We start from the raw sequence: 16,962 nt of genomic DNA on the forward strand, positions 1-16,962 counted from the left end.
ACAATACGCCAATCAGCACAAATGGTAAGTTCCGACAGTGCCTACAAGTGTGCCTACTGGCCGCTAAATGGCAATACCGGTTTCATATGTATACACCTGGTACAATGAATGGCGCCTTCGAATACGGTCAAAAGCATACATTATCAGATCTACAGCAACTGTGGCATAAAAATAAAGAAAAACAAGTGTTGAGTCATCTGTATATTCTATTATGAGATTAAGATATGTAATTCTCTCTAAGGTGCAATTTTTTAATATGGCAAATCTTGTTGTATGAAACATATATGTATATGTTTAAAAAAGTTGCGCAACTGCCGGGAAGGCATAGTAAAATGGAACTAAAAGTATCAAATCTCTTCAATCTATAAAATATTTTGTATGATTCATGAGCGCATACAAATGAGTTAAATCAATATATTTTCGAATCTTCAAAAAAATTTCAACACCATCAAATTGAGCTAGAAATATGTACAAAAACACTGAAACATATTTCTAACCGATATGATTGATGTATTCAAACTTCCCGAGTCGAAATATAGACCCTACTTTAACGCCCCAAGTGGAAGTATTTCCCCTACTTTGCGGCTGCTTATTATATTAGCTGCTACGTAGCCACTCCTAAAGATGTTTTCATTCTATTCTGCCTATGTATAAGATTCAGCCCCTACGCTGAAGGTCTTGCCTCTATGTTTTTAGTTTTACTAATTTCTCGTTAAAAGCTCCATATCATCCGTAAAAATTTTAAGTGCTCTGTTAACGCACAAAATATGTGGTCATGTTGCCTCAACGCCTGCGCCCTCGTAACAGGCGCTTTGTTGTTTCCTCTAACTTCAATTACCACAATTTTTGCAAGAAACAGTTTTGGTGGTTTCAGATAATAAATATTCAATAGATAATATCGAAATGGCTTCCAGAGGATAAAAGTTTGCCCTGATCTGGTGACTGCAAACAAAAGAAGAAATGCAAACCACCGCAAGGGTTTGAAAAATAGTTCAGAAAACCTAGATTAAAAAAACTCGAAATAAGGTATCCGACACGCGAGAAAAAACGTCAGAAGAAATAGGTAAGAAAAATACAAATCAAAAACCCTGCAAAGTAAACAATTTTATTTTGAATTGAAGAACCACGAAATTGAATGATTTCAGATTAAATATTTAGAAAATAGCGCAATGTTAAAACCTTAGAAATTGAATATTTTTAGATTAGAACATTTAAAATTCGGAGGAATTCAAACTGTAAAATTTATACTTAAAAGCGTTCAACAGTAAATAATTAAAAATTGCAAAATTTGAGTTTAAACATTTATAAATTCAGAGCGATCAATATTTGATAATTTAATATTGAAAACCAAATTGAATCTTTCCAAGTCGAAGCTTCCAAAATTCTAAAATTTAAATTTGTTATTACATTACGAAGTTATAATTTGACATTGCATCTAATTAGGCGAATTTTTATAAAATAAAAAAATGAATTAAATTATACTAAACAAGCTTTCAACATTAATAATAATTTTAAATGGAAAACATTAAAAATAAAATCTACTCCAGAATCTTGAAACTGAAACGTATGCGAATTATTTTAATCATTTAAAATTACGAGATTATGCATTTATTGCTGTATCAATGTCAGTTACATAGATTCATTTTTGTCTTTATGTTATTTTAAACCTAATTTTTATTTTGTAAATGTCAAATCTATCTTTAGAACTGTTATTCACTCTTGAAATTTTCCAATAAAATATTTTTCAATTTTAAATGAGTTATTAGTTTAAATCTTCAACTAAAAATCGGGAAATTTTAAGATATTACATTGAAAATTAAAATAAATAATAAACAACTAAATTGCTGTAATATGATTTCATTTTTTGAATTGTACAGTTTTAAGCTTTGCAGTTAGAAATTGCTTTGTATTTACATATAAAATCATCAATTTTTAAACCATCAAGGCTCCTAATATGAAATTTTTGAATATTTAATAGCTAAATGGTTTTAATATTTTGAATAATTATTTAAATTTGAAACTAGAATATTGTTCAATTTTAAATTTAAAACGTCCGAGAATTAATCTAAAAATTAATTTCAGAAAAAAATTTAGTTTCAAGGCCTGAGATTTCCGGGTGTAATATTACCCTCCCGACTTTATCCCGGTTTTCTCCACGTGCAAGTTTCCCTCGACTCTCTCCCGGTTCTCCCGATTCTTCCGGGTGGGTGGCCACACTGTAAGCTTATGCTGTACTATATTACATACTTTGATATTTTTTTCTTATTATGTTTTTCTTTAGTGTACTTTTATGTACCTTTTTGTAAAAAACTGATACTGGTTTATAATACTTGAATAACTTTTTAATATTAATAATTACTAAGTTTAACGAAAGGAATATTATTTGACGACAGATTGACCAAATTTCAGTGAAATGAGTACATTGTGGAATGTTGTAAATATTTCATAACATTTTGCATCTTCATTTAACAAAAAATATAAATTTTCATTTTAAGTTGCATAAAACATAAGATTTTTTGATAAATGAAAAAACCAAAATCTTGTTATTGTTGAATGATTATGCAAAATAACTTGAAACATTACGCAAATATCACTGTCTTCGTTTTGCTTTACTTTTGTGAATGTTTCGTCAAATAACTTTATTTAGTACAGGAAGGTAGAGTGTGGAGCGTTAAATTATAAGCAAAAGTTAAGCCTCTATTTTGACGTCACAAATGGAAGATTTGGAAATTTGTGCCCATAAGAGCGCTAATTTAGGTGCAAAAATCGTATTAGAATATCCTCTACCTTAAAACCTTAGCCCCTAAATATTAGCCTGTAGAGTATCAAAGTAGGGCCTATATTTCGAATCGGGAATTATTTCAAAGTTTGAACAAAATTCCAGGCAGAAAATTACAGAATTATAAAATGTCCGAACCTGAAAATTCCAGAAATTAAAGAATTAAAAAAATTCTTTTGTTGAATAATATTGATTTATTTTAAATAAAATAAACAAATACTTTTATCAAAGAACTTTTTTTTAATGTTCAAAACTGTATAGAATATTTTTTAAAAAGTTTAAGAACATTAATTAAAAAGAATGTATTTCTGAATGAGCAATTTTGTTTAAAAATGTGTATAGTAGGAAAAAAATGTTCTCAACAATAGAATTGTTAAATGAAAGAAAAATTGAATAGAAGCTTCAACGTAAATCAGTACTGATTTAAATTATGCAACGTTTGTTTGGAAAATGTTATTAGGTTCGAAGAAAATTTAGGGTGAATTTTCTTGTTCGTTCGAGGAGTACGTGTCTTTAAATTAATTTCTTCATACAATTTTTATACAATTACTGTTATTGCAAATTCAAGAAATAATTTCCAGACACTTTAAGCACTGATAACCAATTTCTTTGATACAGATATTTGATCATTGCGTTTTTAATAAATGAATAATATTTATTTTAAAAAAAACAACAATTTTTCAATTTCTATGATTTAGGTATTTCATAATTCGGAATTTTTTTACGGGGATTTTATTATTCGGGAAGTTAAGGTGTCGGAAATTTTGGTTTTCGGGATTTTTCAGTCGTCTCATTTGCCAGTATAAATTAAATTAATAAAAATATATACGAACACTGAACACCTGAAGAAAATGTGCCAAAATTTTCATAAGCACTGCCAACTAATTGAATTTTTAAACAATGTATCTTTAAATTTCTAGTTTTTGTAAACAATTGGTGTAATAAAACATAATAAAAAACCACAGTTTTTCATCAATAAAACATAATAATGATGGAAGTATCATTTACTCTTATTGAACTAAATATTAACATAAATTAATAGGCAGAAAGAAAAAATACTAATAAATATGTAAGAATTAATTTTAAAAATATATTATTCATTTTATACAAGTATTTATTGAATAAATAATCAACTTCAATATTTAAGTCAAAAGTTAAAATAAAAACGGTTAAAATAAATAGAGTATATTATACTGTTTAGCTTGGAAGGATGCAAAATATGAATTTTGAAAATGTTTTTTTTTTAATTATCTAACGTTGTCTATTTTTATTCAGTAATTACTTTTTGCAATTATTAATTTAGTAATCATTTTTAATATAGATTATTGTTATAGAAAAATTAATTGACATTTACTTTCTTCTACTATTCTTTTTGAAATGTACATTAAAGTCATTATGCCTTCTTATAGTTTTATTTGAAAAAGAGAAAAGTTTGAAAAAATTACCGAGATGCAAGCTTTTAAAATGTTCATTTCTTGAAAAAAAATGTCTAATACTAAACGCCTTATAAATCTGAAAAAAAAATTTGTTTGAATATTGATTATATTTTAAATTATCTAAGTTAAAAAATTTATTTATTGTTATTAACATGTTTGTGGGTGATAATAGCCGTAAAAACATTTGAAAAATAACGTTCTTCGACAACGAGTCCAATAAATTACAATAAATTAAGATTATGAAAATAAATGAATCGAAAAGTGCCTAAAAGATAGTTATTTCCCAATCGCCTGGTGAGCATTAAAAATTAGTATTTGTCATATTTACAATACCAAAAATAGTAAAAATTAAAATTTTTAAAAATGTCGAATAAAAGATTTGAACTGGCGAAAAAGCCTGGTCGTTAGATAGGCCCTTTACCACTGGACCAGTGGCGCAGGCTGAAAAGAACAGCGCGTGGCTATATATTTTCATACGCTTATAATTTTAAAAAAAGGGCCATCTTACAAAGAAGCCGGGACACGTGTCTAATTGATAAAAAGAAATATTTCGGGTTCTAATCGTGTACAAATCGTGTACAAATCTATTACATGTCTAATTATATTTCATGTAGTATCGATTGATAATAGTTTAGTCAAAAATTCAATATTGCAGAGGGGGTATTTCTCTTTTAAGTTCGAAAGTGTCGGATGAATGCCATCAGTATTTATGATATCGTACTTAGCGTGGCGTTGTAGCATTTGGCATAAGATGTGCGATCATAAGCGAGCGGTGCGTGCGTTCGATTCTCGGCGATTGCGGATATTTTAATAAGGTGCATTTCTCATTAGTTTAAGTAAAATAGATTTTCCCTAACCAAAGTCAGCAAATTAGTTCTGTTTAGAATAATGTATGCAGTACATAGTTAAGAATTAATATCAATGAAAATACGAGTAAACGGAGGAGAGTATCTGTCAGAGGTTAAAGAAGATGTAAATTCTCTTTAGATTTAACTTCTGGAAAACAAATGTATTTTGCAGTTGAATCAATATTTTCCGTCTTTGAATCTGAAATTTCCGGTAATAGATTATGGCAGTGCGCTATGCAGTTAGACTTTTTTACTGTTGCAATGATAGCATCGCACTTCAGAATTGAGAATATTGCGCTATAAATTTATAGGACATATCGTTTGCTTCAAATTTCACGTGCAGTTAACTTTATAATATTTTACTATCAGGTCTATGATGTATTCAGTTAAGGTAAATGATTTCTTAAATAATATAATAATATTTTATTTAAATCAAGAAAATAAGAAACAATATCATATGCTTTTGAATTGATTATATATGTATTTGACCGACCGCGAAAGCACCGTCTGATGCTTCAAACCAAGGTCAAAGCTTTGACAACTGTAATTTGGTATTGTAAATTCTTTTTTTTTAAGCTCTCCCGGTTTTAACGAACCCATCATCACATACACATATCACGTGCTTCTATAAATCGGTCCGGAACTGCTTATTCAGAAATTGGAAAATGAAGTACAAATTTTATCTTTCACGATTACTTTAATATTTAATTTAATTAATATTTCATTAAGAATTTTATTGTGTCTTGTATTGTTCTTCCACCAATTTCATTTTCTTAGTTTTCAATGTTATTTTTTTACAATTTAAACGAAAACTACGCGTTCGGTCAAAAAATGAGCTGCAGGAAATTTTTAGATCTTTTTGGGGTAAACAATTTTTATCTATTCCTTTTTGTTCCATATACTGCATAGAATTACCACCAAATGGGATTTTTAATTCCTACTAACATTTTTCAAGGATAAAACGAAAAATATGCATCTTATCAAGAAAATGGTCTCATGAAAATTTGTTCATCATTTTGAGATGAACAATTTTTCTTTTTAATACCTTTTCATATCTTGTATTGTTTTGCTGGAAAATATGATTTATTAATTTTTAAAAGCATTTTCGATCGATAAATTCAGAACCGTTGACCCAACATGATCGCCTAAAGAACTTGTTCATTTTTTTAGGCCTTAAGGGCATGTGATACTTCGTCGTGTGGTCAATCGGGTACAGTTCCCCCGGCTTTTTTTGCATAAAAATGAAAAATTTTAAAGACTGAATTCGGAGATGCTATAAAATATCATAACGGATGTCTCCGGACTCTTTTTTGAGGGATAATAACAAAAAAAATGTATTGTGCTAAATAAAAATTTTATGCATTATTTTGAGGCTACGTCGTTTTTCATCTTTGTCTTTCCGATAATTTGAAAATTATTGAGTAAATAAACTTTTTTAATTGCCTGCAAACAAGGTTAGTTTCAGGAGATTAGTTACTATGTTTATTTGTAAGCCCAAAGTTTTCGGCCAAAAATATTGTGTAGTTTGAAAGTAACGCTCGGGAGAATTGTAACACACATAACCTCGAAATATACACACATAACCTCGAAATATACACACGTTGCTAGCAAAATCAAAATTTTTTTGACAAATAAACACAAAAAAGGGTGCGGGGACGTCCGTTAGGATGTTCGCTATAATTTCCCAGGTTTTGACGACAAAATATTTCTTACCCTAGGAAAAAAGCTGGGGGAATCCAGCACTGAAAAAATCGAAACTAATTCCTAAGTGCTATGCAAATTAATCAAATTTTGCAAAATTAAAACTTTTTTGAATTTATCCACAAAAAAGTGTGGGGGACGTCCGTTAGCATGTGCGCTATCCTTGCCCAAATTTTTAAGACAAAATATTTATTATTCTAGAAAAAAACCGGGGAACCTAAAACTGGTAAAATCGACAATTTTCTAAGTATCACATGCCCTTAAGAACGTGTGCCAAAGCTCAATCCAATCTGGTCAGTTTTACAAAAGTCATTCTGCATACAGGAACGGCCATACATTTCAAAAAGTGGAGATTTTATGAAAGCCGACGAAGTGAATTTTTACATAAAACTAACACATTCTCATTAGGATGAAAATGTAAAAAAAATATCAGAAATAAGAATAAGAAATTTTAGGTAGAAAATTAAATATTTAATATATGAAAACAAATTTCCCGGATCCGCTTACGAACTTCCGATATTTTCCCGCATTTATCAAGGTGCACGAAATTCCAGAATTTCCCGGGTCGTTAGACACCCTGTAAATGAAGCCAAGAGAAGGGATAATAAACATTTCAAATTGAAATTCAAATAAAAAGTTACGTCTCCAAGTAGACTCTTAACTTTCTGCAATCTGAAAGTTTCATAGCATTAATTGGTATGAATTTTAGTTTCAAAATTAGCAAAATAGCCAGTAAATATTGGCCCAGTTATTTCAGTTTCATGTTCTTGCTCAATGCTCTATGCATAGACACTACTCCCAGAATTAAGTTTTCACCACCTTCTGTTCAAGTCGTTTAGCCGAACTCTTTTGGAGGTAATCCGAGTTTACGGTTAAGTATCGCGCATGAATGCACAATTGGATCAAGCGCTCGTTGTCATAGGGTGTTAAAGTATAGTGAAAGAACCTACTTGAATATTAAGAAAACTGACAGCAATGTTAGTTACGCACCTGACTCTAACCCAAACAAAAATCCATTCATAACAACAAATTCCCAATTTTGTACAATCAATATTTCATAATTTCATTATTATATCATACTTAAGGGCATGTGATACTTAGAAAATTGTCGATTTTACCAGTTTTAGGATCCCCTGGCTTTTTTCTAGAATAATAAATATTTTGTCTTAAAAATTTAGGAAATGATAGCGAACATGCTAACGGACGTCCCCACGCACTTTTTTTTGTAGGTTAATTCAAAAAAGTTTTAATTTAGCAAAATGTGATTAATTTGCATAGCGCTTAAGAAATAGTATCGATTGTTTCAGTTTCAGATTCCCCCGGCTTTTTTCCTAGGATAAGAAATATTTTCCCTTCAAAATCTGGGAAATGATAGCGAACATGCTAACGGACGTCCACACACATTTTTTTGTGTTTTTTTTTATCAAAAAAATTTTGATATTGCTAACAACGTGCGTGTATATTTCGAGGTTATGTTTTTTTCACCCGAGCATTGCTCCCAAACTACACAATATTTTTGGCCGAAAACTTTGGACTTAGAAATAAAGATAGTAACTAATCTGAAATCTCCCGGAACTAACCTTTTTTGCAGGCAATCAAAAAAGTTTATTTCATAAATAATTTCTAGATTATCGGAACGGCAGAGATGAAAAACGACGTAACCTCAAAATAATGCATATGCATAAAATTTGTATTTAGCACAATAAATTTTTTGTTATTATATCCCTCAAAAAAGAGTCCGGGGACGTCCGTTATGATATTTTGTAGCATCTCCGAATTCAGTTTTTAAAAATTTTCATTTTCGTGGGAAAAAGCCGGGGAAACTGTAAGCATTACATGCCCTTAAAGAAGATATATATTTACAAATTTCAGAAATTATAGGGTGGTATTCAACATTAAGGAAAGTGGACGCGAATCCAATTAAAAATTTATCAAAACTCTTAATATCCTTGCGGCTACAATTTCCCTCTCGTAAAAAATGTTCTGCCTTTTGAGGGGACTAAATACTTGGTAAAATGAGCCTGGAAAGCCTCACAGTGTACGACGTGAACGGATTAAACGCGTAAAAAATGTAACTGCATGTGAACTGAGAGTAGATTACGTGGCCACATGCATACGCTGAAAGCTTTTGCGGTTACTTCGAGATAGGTGCTATGACCCAAGATATTTTCAGAGCCCCCTTGCCCTCTTTTGTACTTTAAAAACTCGTCAGAAAATCTCGGTGCTTTCAAAAGTCTATTATCTATGAACGCAAACTCACTTTTCTATTTTAGGATTACTGATTTTCTCTTCAGATGGGACGTTTCCATCTAAAAGTATAATTTAAAAGGTCTTAAACTCGAAATTGAAAGTTATACTACACTGAATTAAAAGAATTTTTTTATTTTAAAAGCTATGGCGGAACAAGTGAAAAATGAACAGCACCTACAAATTCCGGAAAAAAGAATATTCGAAATAAAGGTGCATGCAATTATAAAATTACCGACAGTTTATGATATTACCGAATTCGAAAATTCTCGATAAGGGGCCGTTCGAGTATTACGTGACGCTTTTTTGGGATTCCTGTGTCAGATGTTTTATAATATCCAAAACTTTTTTATCGGGAAAAACCTACTATATCGGGAATTTTTTAATTCGGAAACATTAAATTATTGTCCGAAATTTTATATCCTAGGGAATTTTCTATTGTGAATCGTTTCATTTTCGGTAATTATAAAATTGCTGACAATTTAAAATTTTCGAATAATAAAATTCGCGCCAGATTATAATATTGCTAAATTAAAAAATTATTCATAATACACTGGGAATTCCATTTAAGTCAGGTTTCGGGAGCTGTTCCTAAATGGCCTTGACTTAAAACGAACACAATATTCGCTCGCTCAGAACGTAACCAGCCAGTGGTTTCTCGTCCCCTCGACCCCGAATGGCTAAACTTTCAGCCCGAAATCATAGCGGCAACAGTAAGTTCTCGAAACGACTTAAATGGGATTCTCAGTTTAGATAATTCTCCAAATGAAATTGCCTGCATTACAAAATATACCAAATGAACCAAAATAATTCTTGATGAAAAGAGGGCTTGCAATATTGAACATTACATTTATATGTGGAAGCCATATCAATATCTACGCCCCACGCTTTTATTTTTAATCACATTATAAAATTGCCGACATCTTATGATTTCCCCTAATTGGAAAATATCTGATAAGTAAGACAATAATAGGATAATAATAATTTCAAAAATAAGAAAGCTCATTTTTCTCTCAGGCTTAAAATGGTTACAGCCGAATGTCGAAGGCATTTTTGGTTAGAGTTTGATTATTGAATAGTCTGCACGGAGCTGTCGCAGTATATATCAACAGTCACGGACGCATTTTTGTAATGCAATCAAGTGATTTGATAAAATCAGTTTGCCTAATTTGACATATTGGGCACATCCTGATTTTTTACCCGATCATTAACGGACAGGGTTGCAGTCAAGTGCATGATGGGGGGGGGGGGGGGGGCTACAGATTAAGTTGGGATCCGAACAAGCAGAACCTCGGTAAAGGTACGCATACAAATTGCCAGAGGTACGCGGTTCCGGGACCAAACCCCAGACCTCTTAACTGGAAGCCCGAGCGTCTAAACAACTGAGCCACCCAGGATCTTATTATTTATTATCTATTATCTACATTGTAAAAAAAGATTGTTATAAAATTACAAAGTTTCTAAAACTTAAATATTATATCATTGTAAATATCACACACTTGACTGTGTGATTTTACAAAAGTATGTGAAATTACATCTTCTAGCGATGTAAATAAAAGGACCCTGGAACAGCAGTGTAATATTACACACTCGATAAAAATAAAATTACACATTCCCTCGTACGAATTTTACATTCAAAAGAGAAAATTCAGTCGCAGCGTGTAAAAATACCATGCGTCGGTAAAATCACTTTCTTGTGATTGAAAATTACATCGAGATTTTTAATTTTACCAAAGATATTTAATTTTACCCCAGAAGAAACTGTAGAATTTTTTATTTATAATTAATTAAAAATTTTGAATAATTAATCAAATAATATGTGAATACAAAAGCGTCTCTCGTGTTCGTTGTTTATCAAAGCCTTTATCCTTCAATTTTGGAGCATTTTTATATTTAATACGAGGAAATTGACAGCTATGTTCAACTTTTTTGACAGCTTTCACACAAAGTAGACCGAATCCGAGCTATTCCTATTTTGCCTTTTACATTTTCTGTTATTAGAACGGAAAAAATGCGGTTATTCAAAACGTATATTTAATATTTTTTACGGAATATTTAAACATGAAAAAATACCCATAGTATCTTACGTGTTTTAGGTAAGTAGTAACGTGTCCGGCTTGTGTTTCTTAAATCTCCATGAAATTGTACGAAGTTTGAGCTTTCGAGTGTTCGAAACCTGTCGCCCTGATAAATTTTATTTTATTCTTTCACATTATGAATTTTACATTTTCGCATGTAAAATTATCGGCCGAATTGGAATATCACAACAAATTAATAAAGTTACTCCAATACACGAGGGTCCTTTTATTTACATCCACCAGAGATGTAAAATTCAATAGATTTGTTTACAGTGTAATATCTAATATCTATTATCTTATTATTATTATCATTATTATTATTAGCATTGTTATTGCAGAGGGAATTTTTTAAATTATTTCTAGTACATTTTAATGAGAGCTTGTTTTTTTTTAATTATAGATTTAAAGGGTCGTCGAGCAAAAGTGCGCAAGTTCCAAAACACGAATTTTACAGAACACCTAAAAAGCTGTCTAACTTTAAGGCATTCAATTTTCAATTAAAAATTACAAAAACGTTTCAAGGGAAGCCCTTATTAAAGGAACGTCGCCTCCTGATAAACGCCGACTTTGATTCAGATATAGTTGTATAACTTTTTAATTTTTTAATTTTAAAAAAGCAAGCAAGTACTTTTGAGCTATTTATTACTTTTTCTCTTTTAATTAAAAAAAAACCAGCTCAAAATTGAACTACGGCTCAATCTTCTACAGCGATACGATTTAGATGCAAAAAAAGATTGTATGAAATTTGAAACTTCTGCATTTTTGCGCGGCGACTTTTCGTTTTATATTTGGCTTTCAAGTATTTCATAAATATTAATTGCTGAATAGGAACTCCGTCTATGGGGAGATAAAATTTAAACTTTACTTTCCAAGATCTTTTCACGAATGTCCACATTATTGTAACAATGTTAATATAACAGTACCTAATATTTTATTTATTATTTTATTATTTGACAAATTTTTAATTGTTTAGATTCGTGGATTGCCCTGTGACGGCAATTTTATTTCGGGAATTACTTATTGAAAGGAATTTCAAAATTCGGTAGTATCATAAACTGTCGCAAATTTCATATTCCATGGAGTTTTTTATTTATATTTCGAGATTTTTCTGTCATCCACATTTTTCTAGATTTTTTAGCCATCGTGCTAGAACATGAATTTAGAGAATTATGGTAGATATTAGATATAGCGAATTGAGAGAATTTAAATGAGAATACGCGTATTAAATTTCAGTTACATTCCAACAACAGAATGATTACCACATAGAATTTTAATTTCAGACTGGAATTTAGATGAACTAAAATAAGCGTTTTGCGAAAAGCTGACAGTGCAGTAGAATCCAAAGGTTGTTTAGCACAAGCAGAGAGCCGTCAAAATTATAATTGCACTAATTTTCTAAACGAAATTGCTCTCCAAACCTTCCTGAGAACTGAGTGAATAAACGCGTCTGTGGCGACATTAATCAACGGGAGGTACTGCTCGCATTAGATTAATTTCATTGATTCTGAATACCGTAGGTACGAATTTGAGGGTACATAATTTATCGTCCATTCAAATCTTCGAATGTGGTCTCAACAAACTTACACCAGTCAAGCGTTATTAAATTTTCGCGCATTTACAATTACAAAAATTTTTAAAATTTTAAGAATCAAATAGTTTGTGTTTGAAGTAAAACATCATTGCACGATCATCCTCGATTTGAGAGGGGGGGGGGTCACATTCCCTGAATAATTCTTTATTTAAACAATTAGAGAACCAAACGATTTACGAGGTGTGTTCAAAAAATAAGGTGACTTTATGGTTTTCTCAAAAAATCTTCTGCTTGAACGTTTTCATTTGTTGTTGACATTTCAAGAGTTTTAGAGCGCTGGATTCCATTTTTCACACCAAATTTAATGCAAACTCTTTGCTCCATTTTTTTCGAAAGAAGAAAATCGCCGAGCACACCAAACCCTTCTAACCTTTTACGCCTCTGCCAGAAAAACAACACGAGCTATATAGTCAAAACTGTGAACATATGATCGTGTCGAGTGTACCAACACAACAAAACAAAAAAATGTAAAACTTGAATGTACGTAGCCCGCAAAAATGGAAAAGTCACCTTATTTTTTGAACACACCTCGTATGCACAGATGTGCACTTCCTGAAAGTCAATACGAGATTTTCTTGATTAAATGGAGAATGGAGTAAGGGGAATGGAATTCATTCTTAATCTAGAGTTGTTAAGTTATTTAATTCTTTTGCGATTATAAACTCGAATCGAGAATTCTTTTGTGCAGAAGTATAAAATAAAAAGTTGAGAGCAACAGGTTTGCAATGAAACTCTATACTCGGGATCCAGTTTACCTAATAGTATTATGATAGCCTGAAGCCTTATACAGAAGTTGCATTTACAGCTCACTTTTTAAGTGATTTGAGGTAAAAAGAGATTTGTTGAAAAGTACATATATATATATATATATATAGGAAGCTTACCTTGAGCTGATGTTGTGGTCGCCTGAGAGCAACGTGGTCCCTTCTTCCTCCCAGTCGATCAGCTTCAGTCTCCAGGCCTTCCATAGAGGATTCAGCTTCACTCAGCCAAGCCAAAAACTTGTCCAGGGAACGATCGAAGTTCTGCAGGGAGTTCATTGCTGAATGAAGCAATTTTCCTCGGTTGATGATGCTGTAAATTTAATTAATACGGGTGTATAAGTTGAGAAAAGTTAAGCGAAAATAACGAGGGGATGTGTGCTGACGCGATTGAGAAAGATAAAATTTTGAATGGAAAGTAAATTACATATCCTAACTTTTAAAAAATTATGTTACCAAATATCACGAAAATATCGGACGCATTAGTGTTGAAAATCTGATTGGTTAGTAAAGATTATAAAATTTCTGCGCAATCAATTTTTTTGACGAAAAATTCCAAATAGTAATTTTACTTTATACTCAAATTAATTTCCAAAACTTTCTAAACATTATTAATAAAAGAAACAATTTTAATTGTAAATGATTTTTTAATATTGGTAAATAAATCTGTTCTCAACATTTTTCTAACACACTATAATTGATCAACTTTCTTACATTTTTAAGCGGATAAGATGCATTAAATCATGAGCGAAAACTTATTTTAAAGAGTTCGAAAAAAATGCAGAAGCTTTTAATTAAATTTAAAATATTGAGAATAATACATTTTCAAAGATTTCTGGGGTAAATTATAATGATTTAGGTTCAATTTAAAAGAAATAATTTTAGTTTTTGTGATTTCAAACTGTGTCAAGAGAATAACAAAATCTTAACATTCCTGAGAACAGTTGAAGAGATTTTTTATTTTTTAAAATTTAATTTAAAAGAAAATTTAAAAAATATTGCGAACCATTGAAAAAGGTTTCTCCTAAGATATACAAACAGAACGTAGATTTTGACAAAAGGAGCTTTTAAAAATTTTGAAATGTTTCGGGAGGACGAAAAAATTTTCTTTAGATCCCTAGAAAAATGAAAATGATTTTGTACTTTGAAAAACTTATTTTAAGAGAATATTTAAAAGATTTTAAAACATTCTAAAAGTTTTCAAAAATTGTCGAAGAAGAATCTTAAATATTTTATTAGCAATTTTTTTATTTTGCAGAAGTAAAAAAAGGGAAAATTGGAAATTTAAAATTTCGAATGATTTTTTATTTTGAAAAATGAATTTTAAGCCTTATTTTCTTAAATCTTTTCGAAATCCTGTGAAATATAATAAAAATATTTTTGAATTGAACTTATTATTCTTATTATGGTTTCAAAAACTTTTAACAAATAAATAGTTATTAGAAGTTTTTATTTTGTTTTTAAAATTATTTTTCCATCAAATCGAAAAACTACACCCGCGCATAGCGCGCGATTACTGCGACCAGTTTCTTAAATTCCAAACTCAATAACTATGCTATGAATTTCAATTATGAATTTCAAATTCAAATGATTTAGATAAAAAGCTCTTTAAATATATAAAATTAACAAGACTTCAGCCTTAGAACTCATCAAATTTTAAAAATTCGCTTCTTCTCTTCATGAACTATACTCCATATAGATGTTTAATCCAGAATTACTCAAGTTTCCATCTACTTTCATCTCATGAATTGAAGATAAGAAGTATTAAACCTTATAATTTATATGAAGTTGAACAGAATATACTGGGTTTTCACGTTTGAAAGGATCAGGACGTCTAACGAAATTTCTTTTTCAAATTCTCGGATTTCCAGGATCGAAATTAGCATTTTTCCCGGTTCTCTCTTGTGATATGTGTGTCTTAATTTCGCAACTCATGTAGACGAGTAGTTAAAAAAGTATCAAAAGATACTAGAACCGTTTACAAAATTAATATTCTTTTATCAGAATAGACATGATTTTACGAAGAGGACCGGTTTATGATAAGTTAAAAAATAGAAAAAATAGGAAAATGCTTGAAACGAAACATCATGGGTATTAGAAAAATAAGATATTTATTACTTCTGGACGAAAATTTGAATTAAGAAAAGACGAACGTTTCCAAGTATGTGAGGTAACAAAATTGTGATGATTTTTCCTTCAATTCGGACAAGATCTGAACTTAGAAGAAATAGGTCCTGAAAATGATAAAACTTATATTGAACAATGGGTTTACAAAGAATTTTATACTTTTTTTGGTAGAATTCAAGAAAACATCGGCATGGTTATTCAAAACGTCGATTACATTCTATTTATAAATCAAACAAGCGTATGAAACAAGCCTAAAAAATTGTTTCCTTATAAGACTTTTTTCGCAATATTTCTGAAATGGGTATGAAAAATAATACAAGATGATGATTTTATACGACTAATCAAACCTAGATAGTCCCGTATGACTTACCGATAGTGTACGTTACAAAAATAGTATTTAAAAAATGAATTGTTCTATTAAATTGTTATTTCTATTTCGTTTACTATTTTTCGTTTTTTTTATTGTTCTTGAAATTGTTTAAAACATTTTTAATGTGAAATAATCGTTCTTTAAGTTGATGACCACTCAAGACTAAACACTCATAAAGTATATCAAATTAAAAAAAATGTATTTCTAAAAACTTCTACATTACATGAATTGATTGAAAATAGTAGAAAAATTACAACAACAAAAAATACTACAACATAAAACACACTACAACATAAAACACACTAACACTTCTTCGGAGAAATGCATTCTTTCGACCTTTTCGAATTTTGAATACCCTAAAAATGCCCTAAAAATATTTTAAAATAGGGTGGCCGCTGGATCGAGAAAGCAGGTAAACCAGCAAATGACAGTAACTTTATATTTTCAAAGGGAATTAATTAAATTATAATTAAATTATATAAATGTAAATTTGAATAGGTATGAATTCAACTTTTTTTAAATGGTAACTTCAATTGTTGACTTTTTCAGTTTAAGAAATCATTTTATTTACAATGCGCGATTCAAAAATCTTTTAGTGTGCGACTTCATTTTTAAACATAAATTTTCAATGTAAAGAATTTTAAAATGCAGCTTTGAAAACATAAACATTAAAAAACAATTAGAAGCGTTTGAAATTGAACTTTTTTGATAAACAACGTTTTAAGCTGATCAACTGTAAATATAAAGTATTTATTGCTTTTTAAAATTTAACTGTAGTTTGAGTATTAACAATTTAATTATAATTTATTTCACGTGGCGATTCTGAATATATTAAGAAATTAAACAATTTAAAAACTTCAAACTTCAAATTTAAACTATTTGTGAACGCCCGATTGATTGATTCAATTCAGTCTAACATATTCCATTTTTTAGCCATCAATTTGAAATTTTTTATTAAAAAAAGGACGTATCTACGATATTTAGGAAAATTGAACTATTTATTTATAATGAGCAATTATAAATT

General features: G+C 30.0%; 1 protein-coding gene across 3 annotated transcripts in view; it reads right to left on the reverse strand.

Annotated features, from left to right (window-relative positions):
* LOC117169703 (dystrophin, isoforms A/C/F/G/H) overlaps positions 1-16,962 on the reverse strand; it is a 747,733-nt gene that overhangs the window by 384,568 nt on the left and 346,203 nt on the right. For all 3 annotated transcript variants that reach the window (XM_033356199.1, XM_033356198.1, XM_033356200.1), the window contains one exon: positions 13,565-13,754. In XM_033356199.1, the coding sequence (XP_033212090.1) occupies positions 13,565-13,754 (190 nt within the window). The remainder of the gene's footprint in view (positions 1-13,564; positions 13,755-16,962) is intronic.

This window comes from Belonocnema kinseyi, chromosome 3 (genome assembly GCF_010883055.1).
Source record: "Belonocnema kinseyi isolate 2016_QV_RU_SX_M_011 chromosome 3, B_treatae_v1, whole genome shotgun sequence".
NCBI lineage: Eukaryota > Metazoa > Arthropoda > Insecta > Hymenoptera > Cynipidae > Belonocnema > Belonocnema kinseyi.